This window comes from Oncorhynchus tshawytscha, unplaced genomic scaffold (genome assembly GCF_018296145.1).
Source record: "Oncorhynchus tshawytscha isolate Ot180627B unplaced genomic scaffold, Otsh_v2.0 Un_contig_15264_pilon_pilon, whole genome shotgun sequence".
NCBI classification, from domain to species: Eukaryota; Metazoa; Chordata; class Actinopteri; order Salmoniformes; family Salmonidae; genus Oncorhynchus; species Oncorhynchus tshawytscha.
In genome coordinates, this window is record NW_024608866.1 from 48,926 (window position 1) to 62,319 (window position 13,394).

The window sequence follows — 13,394 nt, forward strand, 5'->3', positions numbered from 1 at the left end:
CAGACAGGAAGTAAACACCAAACAATAACATGGAACCAGGAACTAAACCATCTCTGACTCCACGTTACATCAAAACTCCTCTCAAACCTCCTCTTTCATGTGTTTTGTGTTTTTATAAAGGTAACTAGTTTAGTTCACACCCTGAAATGGTACAGAATGTCTTTGGTGCCACGGACTGATTCCAAGTCAGTTTAGATTGAATGATTTTGATATTAGTGTAGTTGTTTTGTTTGTTAGTTTTTCCCCCATAAAAAAAAAATTCTGTGTGACTCAAATGGCACCCTATTCCCTATATAGGGCACTACTTTTGAACAGGACCCATAGGGAATAAGGCACCTTTTGGAATGTATCCTCGGTCTGTCTGCCTGTCATGCCCTGGCCTGGAGTGGTGTAAATTTACAATGGCTCCTCCTCTCCTCTCCTCTCCTCTCCTCTCCTCTCCTCTCCTCTCCTCTCCTCTCCTCTCCTCTCCTCTCCTCTCCTCTCCTCTCCTCTCCTCTCCTCTCCCCTCCCCTCCCCTCCCCTCCCCTCCCCTCCCCCCCCTCCCTCTCCTCTCTTCTCTTATCCCTCCCCTCCCCTCCCCTCCTCTCCTCTCAGCAATATTCCAAGTACAAAAAACAATTCTAAGGTCGTCGACAGGTCAAAGTTCAGTTCTTCAGGTTAAAAATGAACCAGCAGAGGGAGGTCATCGGAACTGGATGACACCCCCAACAGAGGTCAACAGAAGGGTCATCATAGAACCTCAATTAACCACGATGATCATCATAGACCTGGTCGTCCAGGTAACAGGTCTCTCCAGACCGTTGGTTGGTGTTTGTTATTCTTCTTCTTGATTGGTGGATTACTTGCTTGTTTGCATTTTGAATGATTTGTATACCTCTCTCTCTCTCTCCCCTCTTTCTCTCTCTCTCACTCTCTCCCCTCTCTCTCTCTCTCTCCCCTCCCCTCACTCTCTCTCTCTCTCTCTCTCTCTCTCCCCCTCCCCTCTCCCCCTCTCTCTCTCCCCCCTCTCTCTCCCCTCTCTCTCCTCCCTCCTCCCCCCCTCCTCTCTCTCTCTCTCCTCCCCCCCTCTCTCTCCCCCCTCTCTCTCTCTCCCCCTCTCTCTCTCTCTCCCCCCCCCTCTCTCTCTCTCTCTCCCCCTCTCTCTCCCTCATAGTGCCTTTGTGGTCGTTTTTTATGGTTAAACTGATTTCTTGTTGTTCAGTTTCTTGCCTTTCTTGAGGGCAAGTTTGTTCTTCACATGACCACGCTTCCTCTTCGCCGTCTGAAGAAATGAAATCATAATAACATTTAGATGAGACAGTAGATCAGTCCAGAAAACCTATATCCCTCAAACCCTGGGCATTTAGCACTCTGATAGGTTAACCCTGGGCATTTAGCACTCTAATAGGTTAACCCTGGGCATTTAGCACTCTAATAGGTTAACCCTGGGCATTTAGCACTCTAATAGGTTAACCCTAGGCATTTAGCACTCTGATAGGTTAACCCTGGGCATTTAGCACTCTAATAGGTTAACCCTGGGCATTTAGCACACTAATAGGTTAACCCTGGGCATTTAGCACTCTAATAGGTTAACCCTAGGCATTTAGCACTCTGATAGGTTAACCCTAGGCATTTAGCACTCTAATAGGTTAACCCTGGGCATTTAGCACTCTAATAGGTTAACCCTAGGCATTTAGCACTCTGATAGGTTAACCCTGGGCATTTAGCACTCTAATAGGTTAACCCTGGGCATTTAGCACTCTAATAGGTTAACCCTAGGCATTTAGCACTCTGATAGGTTAACCCTAGACATTTAGCACTCTGATAGGTTAACCCTAGGCATTTGGCACTTTGATAGGTTAACCTCAGGCATTTAGCACTCCGATAGGTTGATAGGTTAATCCTAGACATTTAGCACTCTGATAGGTTAACCCTAGGCATTTAGCACTCTGATAGGTTAACCCTAGGCATTTAGCAGTCTGATAGGTTAGATGGAATTTTAGCCTCGTGTTTTATACATGATCAAGGGTACAAGGATGAAGGGAGGGAGTAATTGATTCTGGACAAGGATGAAGGGAGGGGGTAATTGATTCTGGATAAGGACAAGGATGAAGGGAGGGGGTAATTGATTCTGGATAAGGACAAGGATGAAGGGAGGGGGTAGTTGATTCTGGACAAGGACAAGGATGAAGGGAGGCGGTAATTGATTCTGGACAAGGATGAAGGGAGGGAGGTAATTGATTCTGGACAAGGATGAAGGGAGGGGGTAATTGATTCTGGACAAAGATGAAGGGGGGTAATTGATTCTGGACAAGGATGAAGGGGGGGGTAATTGTTCTGGACAAGGATGAAGGGAGGGGGTAATTGATTCTGGACAAGGATGAAGGGGGGTAATTGTTCTGGACAAGGATGAAGGGAGGGGGTAATTGATTCTGGACAAGGATGAAGGGAGGGGTAATTGATTCTGGACAAGGATGAAGGGAGGGGGAATTGATTCTGGACAAGGATGAAGGGAGGGGTAATTGATTCTGGACAAGGATGATGGGAGGGGGTAGTTGATTCTGGACAAGGATGAAGGGAGGGGGTAATTGATTCTGGACAAGGATGAAGGGAGGGGGTAGTTGATTCTGGACAGGGACAGTAGAATCATTCAACAGAGCTCTCCATTAGAGAAGAGAGAAGCGTGGATGATCCTGTATCATTCACCAGAGCTCTCCATTAGAGAAGAGAGAAGCGTGGATGATCCTGTATCATTCACCAGAGCTCTCCATTAGAGAAGAGAGAAGTGTGGATGATCCTGTATCATTCACCAGAGCTCTCCATTAGAGAAGAGAGAAGTGTGGATGATCCTGTACCTTTTTAGAGGTGTACTTTTGTCTGCTGCTGCTGCTGCTGCGGGGGCTGTGCACCAGGGGGTCCCTGTTCTCCTCCTTCTTGACCTTGTAGATCCGGACCAGCCAGTGTTCTGAGGTGAACGCCTCCTCCAGGTGTTTCAGCTTGATGTCCTTGTTACCGATCTCAGTGTTACGCGTCCGGTCGAAACCTGGCGGCGTTCGGAAGTCCAACTGGAGGAGAGACGGACAGGGGGTGTGAGTGTTTGACAGTAAACTAGAGAGACGGACAGGTGGTGTGAGTGTTTGACAGTAAACTAGAGAGACGGACAGGGGGTATGAGTGTTTGACAGTAAACTAGAGAGACGGACAGGGGGTGTGAGTGTTTGACAGTAAACTAGAGAGACGGACAGGGGGTGTGAGTGTTTGACAGTAAACTAGAGAGACGGACAGGCGGTGTGAGTGTTTGACAGTAAACTAGAGAGACGGACAGGGGGTGTGAGTGTTTGACAGTAAACTAGAGAGACGGACAGGGGGTGTGAGTGTTTGACAGTAAACTAGAGGGACAGACAGGCGGTATGAGTGTTTGACAGTAAACTAGAGAGACGGACAGGTGGTGTGAGTGTTTGACAGTAAACTAGAGAGACGGACAGGTGGTGTGAGTGTTTGACAGTAAACTAGAGAGACGGACAGGTGGTGTGAGTGTTTGACAGTAAACTAGAGAGACGGACAGGGGTGTGAGTGTTTGACAGTAAACTAGAGAGACGGACAGGTGGTGTGAGTGTTTGACAGTAAACTAGAGAGACGGACAGGGGGTATGAGTGTTTGACAGTAAACTAGAGAGACGGACAGGGGGTGTGAGTGTTTGACAGTAAACTAGAGAGACGGACAGGGGTGTGAGTGTTTGACAGTAAACTAGAGAGACGGACAGGGGGGTGTGAGTGTTTGACAGTAAACTAGAGAGACGGACAGGGGGTGAGTGTTTGACAGTAAACTAGAGGGACGGACAGGCGGTATGAGTGTTTGACAGTAAACTAGAGAGACGGACAGGTGGTGTGAGTGTTTGACAGTAAACTAGAGAGACGGACAGGTGGTGTGAGTGTTTGACAGTAAACTAGAGAGACGGACAGGTGGTGTGAGTGTTTGACAGTAAACTAGAGAGACGGACAGGGGGTGTGAGTGTTTGACAGTAAACTAGAGAGACGGACAGGTGGTGTGAGTGTTTGACAGTAAACTAGAGAGACGGACAGGTGGTGTGAGTGTTTGACAGTAAACTAGGGAGACGGACAGGTGGTGTGAGTGTTTGACAGTAAACTAGAGAGACGGACAGGGGGTGTGAGTGTTTGACAGTAAACTAGAGAGACGGACAGGGGGTGGGAGTGTTTGACAGTAAACTAGAGAGACGGACAGGGGGTGTGAGTGTTTGACAGTAAACTAGAGAGACGGACAGGGGGTATGAGTGTTTGACAGTAAACTAGAGAGACGGACAGGGGGTGTGAGTGTTTGACAGTAAACTAGAGAGACGGACAGGCGGTGTGAGTGTTTGACAGTAAACTAGAGAGACGGACAGGGGGTGTGAGTGTTTGACAGTAAACTAGAGAGACGGACAGGGGGTGTGAGTGTTTGACAGTAAACTAGAGAGACGGACAGGTGGTGGGAGTGTTTGACAGTAAACTAGAGAGACGGACAGGTGGTGTGAGTGTTTGACAGTAAACTAGAGAGACGGACAGGTGGTGTGAGTGTTTGACAGTAAACTAGAGGGACGGACAGGTGGTGTGAGTGTTTGACAGTAAACTAGAGAGACGGACAGGGGGTGTGAGTGTTTGACAGTAAACTAGAGAGACGGACAGGTGGTGTGAGTGTTTGACAGTAAACTAGAGAGACGGACAGGTGGTGTGAGTGTTTGACAGTAAACTAGAGAGACGGACAGGTGGTGTGAGTGTTTGACAGTAAACTAGAGAGACGGACAGGTGGTGTGAGTGTTTGACAGTAAACTAGAGAGACGGACAGGGGGTGGGAGTGTTTGACAGTAAACTAGAGGGACGGACAGGCGGTGTGAGTGTTTGACAGTAAACTAGAGAGACGGACAGGTGGTGTGAGTGTTTGACAGTAAACTAGAGAGACGGACAGGGGGTGTGAGTGTTTGACAGTAAACTAGGGAGACGGACAGGTGGTGGGAGTGTTTGACAGTAAACTAGAGAGACGGACAGGTGGTGTGAGTGTTTGACAGTAAACTAGAGAGACGGACAGGCGGTATGAGTGTTTGACAGTAAACTAGAGAGACGGACAGGTGGTGTGAGTGTTTGACAGTAAACTAGAGAGACGGACAGGTGGTGTGAGTGTTTGACAGTAAACTAGAGAGACGGACAGGGGGTGTGAGTGTTTGACAGTAAACTAGAGAGACGGACAGGTGGTGTGAGTGTTTGACAGTAAACTAGAGAGACGGACAGGTGGTGTGAGTGTTTGACAGTAAACTAGAGAGACGGACAGGCGGTATGAGTGTTTGACAGTAAACTAGAGAGACGGACAGGGGGTGTGAGTGTTTGACAGTAAACTAGAGAGACGGACAGGTGGTGTGAGTGTTTGACAGTAAACTAGAGAGACGGACAGGGGGTGTGAGTGTTTGACAGTAAACTAGAGAGACGGACAGGTGGTGTGAGTGTTTGACAGTAAACTAGAGAGACGGACAGGTGGTGTGAGTGTTTGACAGTAAACTAGAGAGACGGACAGGCGGTGTGAGTGTTTGACAGTAAACTAGAGAGACGGACAGGGGGTGTGAGTGTTTGACAGTAAACTAGAGAGACGGACAGGTGGTATGAGTGTTTGACATTAAACTAGAGAGACGGACAGGGGGTGTGAGTGTTTGACAGTAAACTAGAGAGACGGACAGAGGGTGTGAGTGTTTGACAGTAAACTAGAGGTGCCGTGTCAGGGCTTGACATCCCTGTGACAGTAAACTAGAGGTGCTGTGTCAGGCTTGACATCTCTGTGACAGTAAACTAGAGGTGCTGTGTCAGGGCTTGACATCTCTGTGACAGTAAACTAGAGATGCTGTGTCAGGGCTTGACATCTCTGTGACAGTAAACTAGAGATGCTGTGTCAGGGCTTGACATCTCTGTGACAGTAAACTAGAGGTGCTGTGTCAGGGCTTGACATCTCTGTGACAGTAAACTAGAGATGCTGTGTCAGGGCTTGACATCTCTGTGACAGTAAACTAGAGGTGCTGTGTCAGGGCTTGACATCTCTGTGACAGTAAACTAGAGGTGCTGTGTCAGGGCTTGACATCTCTGTGAAGTGACAGTACATGGATGCATTAGGTCACAGTCCAGGTTCCAGGCAGTTCCAGGTTCTCCAGTTCAGGGTGGTTTGTAAGTGCACACATACAGAGGAACTGATATTACGTGATGGGAGAGGGGTTGATACGGAAGAGTTGAACATCTCTAACCTGCATCTCTCCAAAGCGGTAGTACGACATCTTATACATCAGACAGTTGAGCAGGATGGGAGACCCCGCTTTGTCCACCCTAAACTCTCCCTGGGGGGTGAAGTAGTCACTCTCCTGAGGAGGGGACAGACAGACAGTTTAGTACTCTCATCCTGAGGAGGGGACAGACAGACAGTTTAGTACTCTCATCCTGAGGAGGGGACAGACAGACAGTTTAGTACTCTCATCCTGAGGAGGGGACAGACAGACAGTTTAGTACCCCACAGTTTACCTCACTCTGCGATCCTTATATAGCCCACAGTTTACCTCACTCTGCGATCCTTATATAGCCCACAGTTTACCTCACTCTGCGATCCTTATATAGCCCACAGTTTACCTCACTCTGCGATCCTTATATAGCTCACAGTTTACCTCACTCTGCGATCCTTATATAGCTCACAGTTTACCTCACTCTGCGATCCTTATATAGCTCACAGTTTACCTCACTCTGCGATCCTTATATAGCCCACAGTTTACCTCACTCTGCGATCCTTATATAGCCCACAGTTTACCTCACTCTGCGATCCTTATATAGCTCACAGTTTACCTCACTCTGCGATCCTTATATAGCCCACAGTTTACCTCACTCTGCGATCCTTATATAGCCCACAGTTTACCTCACCCTGCGATCCTTATATAGCTCACAGTTTACCTCACTCTGCGATCCTTATATAGCTCACAGTTTACCTCACTCTGCGATCCTTATATAGCTCACAGTTTACCTCACTCTGTGATCCTTATATAGCTCACAGTTTACCTCACTCTGCGATCCTTATATAGCTCACAGTGGTAGTTACAGCTCACCAATACTTGTGTTTTTTAAAAACATGATGGTTTAAAGGCTGCTGTCTTTCACCCTGATCTCTTTGGGATGCTCTCCTTCTGTAGCTAACAGTGGAAGCATCACCTCACCACGACACTAAGGTCTTCCTCACCCTGATCTCTTTGGGATGCTCTCCTTCTGTAGCTAACAGTGGAAGCATCACCTCACCACGACACTAAGGTCTTCCTCACCCTGATCTCTTTGGGATGCTCTCCTTCTGTAGCTAACAGTGGAAGCATCACCTCACCACGACACTAAGGTCTTCCTCACCCTGATCTCTTTGGGATGCTCTCCTTCTGTAGCTAACAGTGGAAGCATCACCTCACCACGACACTAAGGTCTTCCTCACCCTGATCTCTTTGGGATGCTCTCCCTCTGCGATCCGCACCATCCACAGGAACTTGTTGATGTCATCACCAGAGTAGCCAATCACGCCACCGAAGATAATAAGCACATAGTCCACGTCCAAAGACCTCATGATCTCATACGCTGCACTCTCATTGGACGACATGGCCTTGCCCACCTGAACACACAGAGACAGAGACAGAGAGAGGAGGAGGAGGGAGAGAGAGACAGAGAGGAGGGGGAGAGAGAGAGACAGAGATGATGGGGAGAGAGAGAGAGAAGAGGGGGATAGAGAAAGAGAGAGAGAGAGGAAGAGGGGAGGGAGAGAGAGACAGAGAGAAAGAGAGAGGAGGGGGAGAGAGAGAGAGAAAGAGAGGAGGGGGAGAGAGAGAGAAGAGGGTGAGGGAGAGAGAGCGAGAGAGAGGAGGGGGAGAGAGAGAGAAGAGGGTGAGGGAGAGAGAGCGAGAGAGAGAGGAGGGGGAGAGAGAGAGAGAGGAGGGTGAGGGAGAGAGAGCGAGGGAGGGAGAGGAGGGGGAGAGAGAGAGAGAGGGGGAGGGAGAGAGCGAGAGTGAGAGAGAGAGAGGAGGGGGAGAGAGAGAGAGAGGAGGTTGAGGGAGAGAGAGCGAGAGTGAGAGAGAGGAGGGGGAGAGAGAGAGAGAGGGGGGAGAGAGAGAGAGGGGGGAGCGAGAGACAGAGAGAGGAGGGGGAGAGAGAGAGGGTGGGGAGAGAGAGTGAGAGAGAGAGGAGGGGGAGAGAGTGAGAGAGAGGAGGGTGAGGGAGAGAGAGCGAGGGAGGGAGGGAGAGGAGGGGGAGAGAGAGAGAGAGGAGGTTGAGGGAGAGAGAGCGAGGGAGGGAGAGGAGGGGGAGAGAGAGAGAGGAGGGGGAGAGAGAGAGGGGGGGGGAGAGGGGGGAGCGAGAGACAGAGAGAGGAGGTTGAGGGAGAGGGAGCGAGGGAGGGAGAGGAGGGGGGAGAGAGAGAGGAGGGGGGGGAGAGACAGAGAGAGGAGGTTGAGGGAGAGGATGAATAACACACGTCCACATGGTGGTGCCAGAGACACATTCTTCTTTTGCCTCCTAAAAAACTATGTTGATATTTAAGAGCCATGTGAAATTGATTACATTTTAGATTCATTAAAACATTTACTGTTTTGATTGATTGATCGAATGTGAAACTAATGCGAAATGCACTTTATGCACTGACTGATCAAGATCCAATATTTGCTGGGAGATCAATCCAAGCAGCTACAGGGGAAATCTCGCTCTCTCTGTGATTTCACAGGGAGGAACACAAAGAATAAATGTTTCCATGTCCTTTATATAGTGGGAGGTCATATTGTTTACACAACTGGTATTTTATACAAGCAACCGTTCCAGAACACAATGTCCCTGTGTTGGGATGCAGACATACCAGGAGTCTATGGAGGACACATCCCAGTCCAACACACATTATGTATTTAACTAGGCAAGTCAGTTAAGAACAAATTCTTATTTTCCATGACGGCCTAGGAACAGTGGGGTTAACTGCCTTGTTCAGGGGAACAGTGGGGTTAACTGCCTTGTTCAGGGGAACAGTGGGTTAACTGCCTTGTTCAGGGGAACAGTGGGGTTAACTGCCTTGTTCAGGGGAACAGTGGGGTTAACTGCCTTGTTCAGGGGAACAGTGGGGTTAACTGCCTTGTTCAGGGAACAGTGGGGTTAACTGCCTTGTTCAGGGGAACAGTGGGTTAACTGCCTTGTTCAGGGGAACAGTGGGGTTAACTGCCTTGTTCAGGGGAACAGTGGGTTAACTGCCTTGTTCAGGGGAACAGTGGGTTAACTGCCTTGTTCAGGGGAACAGTGGGTTAACTGCCTTGTTCAGGGGAACAGTGGGTTAACTGCCTTGTTCAGGGGAACAGTGGGTTAACTGCCTTGTTCAGGGGAACAGTGGGTTAACTGCCTTGTTCAGGGGCAGAACGGCCGTTGCAAGATCGAATCCCCGACCTTGTCTTCCCCTTGAGAAGTGACAACAGCTCCCTTCATATTCCGACATCACATGAGGGTATGAGTCTTTACCAGTGCTATATGACTGTTGTTCCAGGTGTTGTTGTCCACTAGTGTGGTCCGATTGGCCATCCCTGCTATCTGATAGCCATAGTCCCACCACGACATCACTCTGGCCTGCTCCTCTGTGTTCTGCCTTAGCCAATAGTAGGCCTCGCGGAAATCATCTAGAATATTCCTCGACCTGGGTAGAGAAGAGTGGAGAGAAACACAGAGAGAACTCATTTATTAAGGAATGGGTCATTGTTTACAAGTTCCTAGCCATTCCATAAAGCTTCTTATCTTCTTCTGTGGTTTGGTGAGAGAGAGAGAAACAGAGAGAGAGAAACAGAGAGAGAAACAGAGAGAGAGAAACAGAGAGAGAGAAACAACTAGAGAGAGAAACAACTAGAGAGAGAAACAGAGAGAGAGAAACAGAGAGAGAGAAACAACTAGAGAGAGAAACAGAGAGAGAGAAACAGAGAGAGAGAAAGAGAGAGAAACAGAGAGAGAAACAGAGAAAAGAGAGAGAGAAACAGAGAAACAACTAGAGAGAAACAGAGAGAGAAACAGAGAGAGAGAAACAGAGAGAGAAACAGAGAAGAGAAACAGAGAGAGAAAAACAGAGAGAGAAACAGAGAGAGAAACAGAGAGAAAGAGAGAAACAGAGAGAGAGAAACAGAGAGAAACAGAGAGAGAAACAGAGAAACAGAGAGAAAGAAACAGAGAGAGAGAGAAACAACTAGAGAGAGAAAGAGAAGAAACAACTAGAGAGAGAAACAGAGAAAGAGAAACAACTAGAGAGAGAAACAACTAGAGAGAGAAACAGAGAGAGAAACAACTAGAGAGAGAAACAACTAGAGAGAGAAACAGAGAAAGAGAAACAACTAGAGAGAGAAACAGAGAGAGAGAAACAACTAGAGAGAGAAACAGAGAAAGAGAAACAACTAGAGAGAGAAACAACTAGAGAGAGAAACTGCACTTCCTAACCTCCTGCCCAATGTATGACCATATTAGAGAGACATATTTCCCTCAGATTACACAGATCCACAAAGAATTTGAAAACAAATCCAATTTTGAAAAACTCCCATATCTACTGGGTGAAATTCCACAGTGTGCCATCACAGCAGCAAGATTTGTGACCTGTTGCCACGAGAAAAGGGCAACCAGTGAAGAACAAACACCATTGTAAATACAACCCATATTTATGCTTATTTATTTTATCTTGTGTCCTTTAGCCATTTGTACATTGTTAGAACACTGTATATATATATATAATATGACATTTGTAATGTCTTTACTGTTTTGAAACTTCTGTATGTGTAATGTTTACTGTTAATTTTTGTTGTTTTTCACTTTATATATTCACTTTGTATGTTGTCTACCTCACTTGCTTTGGCAATGTTAACACATGTTTCCCATGCCAATAAAGCCCTTGAATTGAATTGAATTGAATTGAAACAGAGAGAGAAACAACTAGAGAGAGAAACAACTAGAGAGAGAAACAACTAGAGAGAGAAACAGAGAGAGAGAAACAACTAGAGAGAGAAACAACTAGAGAGAGAAACAGAGAGAGAAACAACTAGAGAGAGAAACAGAGAGAGAGAAACAACTAGAGAGAGAAACAGAGAGAGAAACAACTAGAGAGAGAAACAGAGAGAGAAACAACTAGAGAGAGAAACAGAGAGAGAGAAACAACTAGAGAGAGAAACAACTAGAGAGAGAAACAGAGAGAGAAACAACTAGAGAGAGAAACAGAGAGAGAGAAACAGAGAGAGAAACAGAGAGAGAAACAACTAGAGAGAGAAACAGAGAGAGAGAAACAACTAGAGAGAGAAACAACTAGAGAGAGAAACAACTAGAGAGAGAAACAACTAGAGAGAGAAACAACTAGAGAGAGAAACAACTAGAGAGAGAAACAGAGAGAGAAACAACTAGAGAGAGAAACAGAGAGAGAGAAACAACTAGAGAGAGAAACAACTAGAGAGAGAAACAACTAGAGAGAGAAACAGAGAGAGAGAAACAACTAGAGAGAGAAACAGAGAGAGAGAAACAACTAGAGAGAGAAACAGAGAGAGAGAAACAGAGAGAGAGAAACAACTAGAGAGAGAAACAACTAGAGAGAGAAACAGAGAGAGAGAAACAACTAGAGAGAGAAACAACTAGAGAGAGAAACAACTAGAGAGAGAAACAGAGAGAGAGAAACAACTAGAGAGAGAAACAGAGAGAGAGAAACAGAGAGAGAGAAACAGAGAGAGAGAAACAACTAGAGAGAGAAACAACTAGAGAGAGAAACAGAGAGAGAGAAACAGAGAGAGAGAGAAACAGAGAGAGAAACAACTAGAGAGAGAAACAGAGAGAGAGAAACAACTAGAGAGAGAAACAGAGAGAGAGAAACAGAGAGAGAAACAACTAGAGAGAGAAACAACTAGAGAGAGAAACAGAGAGAGAGAAACAACTAGAGAGAAACAGAGAGAGAGAAACAACTAGAGAGAGAAACAACTAGAGAGAGAAACAACTAGAGAGAGAAACAACTAGAGAGAGAAACAGAGAGAGAGAAACAACTAGAGAGAGAAACAGAGAGAGAAACAACTAGAGAGAGAAACAGAGAGAGAAACAGAGAGAGAGAAACAGAGAGAGAGAAACAACTAGAGAGAGAAACTAGAGAGAGAAACAACTAGAGAGAGAAACAACTAGAGAGAGAAAAACAGAGAGAGAAACAACTAGAGAGAGAAACAGAGAGAAACAACTAGAGAGAGAAACAGAGAGAGAAACAACTAGAGAGAGAGACAACTAGAGAGAGAAACAACTAGAGAGAGAAACAGAGAGAGAGAAACAACTAGAGAGAGAAACAGAGAGAGAGAAACAACTAGAGAGAGAAACAACTAGAGAGAGAAACAGAGAGAGAGAAACAACTAGAGAGAAACAGAGAGAGAAACAAGAGAGAAACAACTAGAGAGAGAAACAAGAGAGAGAAACAACTAGAGAGAGAAACAAGAGAGAGAGAAACAACTAGAGAGAGAAACAACTAGAGAGAGAAACAGAGAGAGAAACAACAGAGAGAGAAACTAGAGAGAGAAACAACTAGAGAGAAACAGAAAGAGAGAAACAGAGAGAGAAACAACTAGAGAGAGAAACAACTAGAGAGAGAAACAACTAGAGAGAGAAACAGAGAGAGAAACAAGAGAGAGAAACAACAGAGAGAAACAGAGAGAGAGAAACAACTAGAGAGATAAACAGAGAGAGAGAAACAGAGAGAGAGAAACAGAGAGAGAGAAACAACTAGAGAGAGAAACAGAGAGAGAGAAACAGAGAGAGAGAAACAACTAGAGAGAGAAACAACTAGAGAGAGAAACAGAGAGAGAGAAACAGAGAGAGAGAGAAACAGAGAGAGAAACAACTAGAGAGAGAAACAGAGAGAGAGAAACAACTAGAGAGAGAAACAGAGAGAGAGAAACTAGAGAGAGAAACAGAGAGAGAAACAACTAGAGAGAGAAACAACTAGAGAGAGAAACAACTAGAGAGAGAAACAGAGAGAGAGAAACAACTAGAGAGAGAAACAGAGAGAGAGAAACAACTAGAGAGAGAAACAGAGAGAGAGAAACAGAGAGAGAGAAACAACTAGAGAGAGAAACAGAGAGAGAGAAACAACTAGAGAGAGAAACAGAGAGAGAAACAACTAGAGAGAGAAACAGAGAGAGAAACAACTAGAGAGAGAAACAGAGAGAGAGAAACAACTAGAGAGAGAAACAGAGAGAGAAACAACTAGAGAGAGAAACAGAGAGAGAAACAACTAGAGAGAGAAACAGAGAGAGAAACAACTAGAGAGAGAAACAGAGAGAGAAACAACTAGAGAGAGAAACAGAGAGAGAGAAACAACTAGAGAGAGAAACAGAGAGAGAGAAACAAC

General features: G+C 46.1%; 1 protein-coding gene across 1 annotated transcript in view; it reads right to left on the reverse strand.

The window, feature by feature from the left end:
• Positions 1 to 1,137: 1,137 nt before the first annotated feature.
• The window catches only part of LOC121843907 (dolichyl-diphosphooligosaccharide--protein glycosyltransferase subunit STT3B-like), a gene marked incomplete at its 5' end in the record, with an annotated part of 33,741 nt that continues 21,484 nt past the window's right edge, over positions 1,138 to 13,394 (reverse strand). Inside the window, 5 exons of the mRNA XM_042313777.1 lie at positions 1,138 to 1,264; positions 2,838 to 3,047; positions 6,259 to 6,372; positions 7,470 to 7,643; positions 9,518 to 9,689. Of these exons, the coding sequence (XP_042169711.1) occupies positions 1,181 to 1,264; positions 2,838 to 3,047; positions 6,259 to 6,372; positions 7,470 to 7,643; positions 9,518 to 9,689 (754 nt within the window). The remainder of the gene's footprint in view (positions 1,265 to 2,837; positions 3,048 to 6,258; positions 6,373 to 7,469; positions 7,644 to 9,517; positions 9,690 to 13,394) is intronic.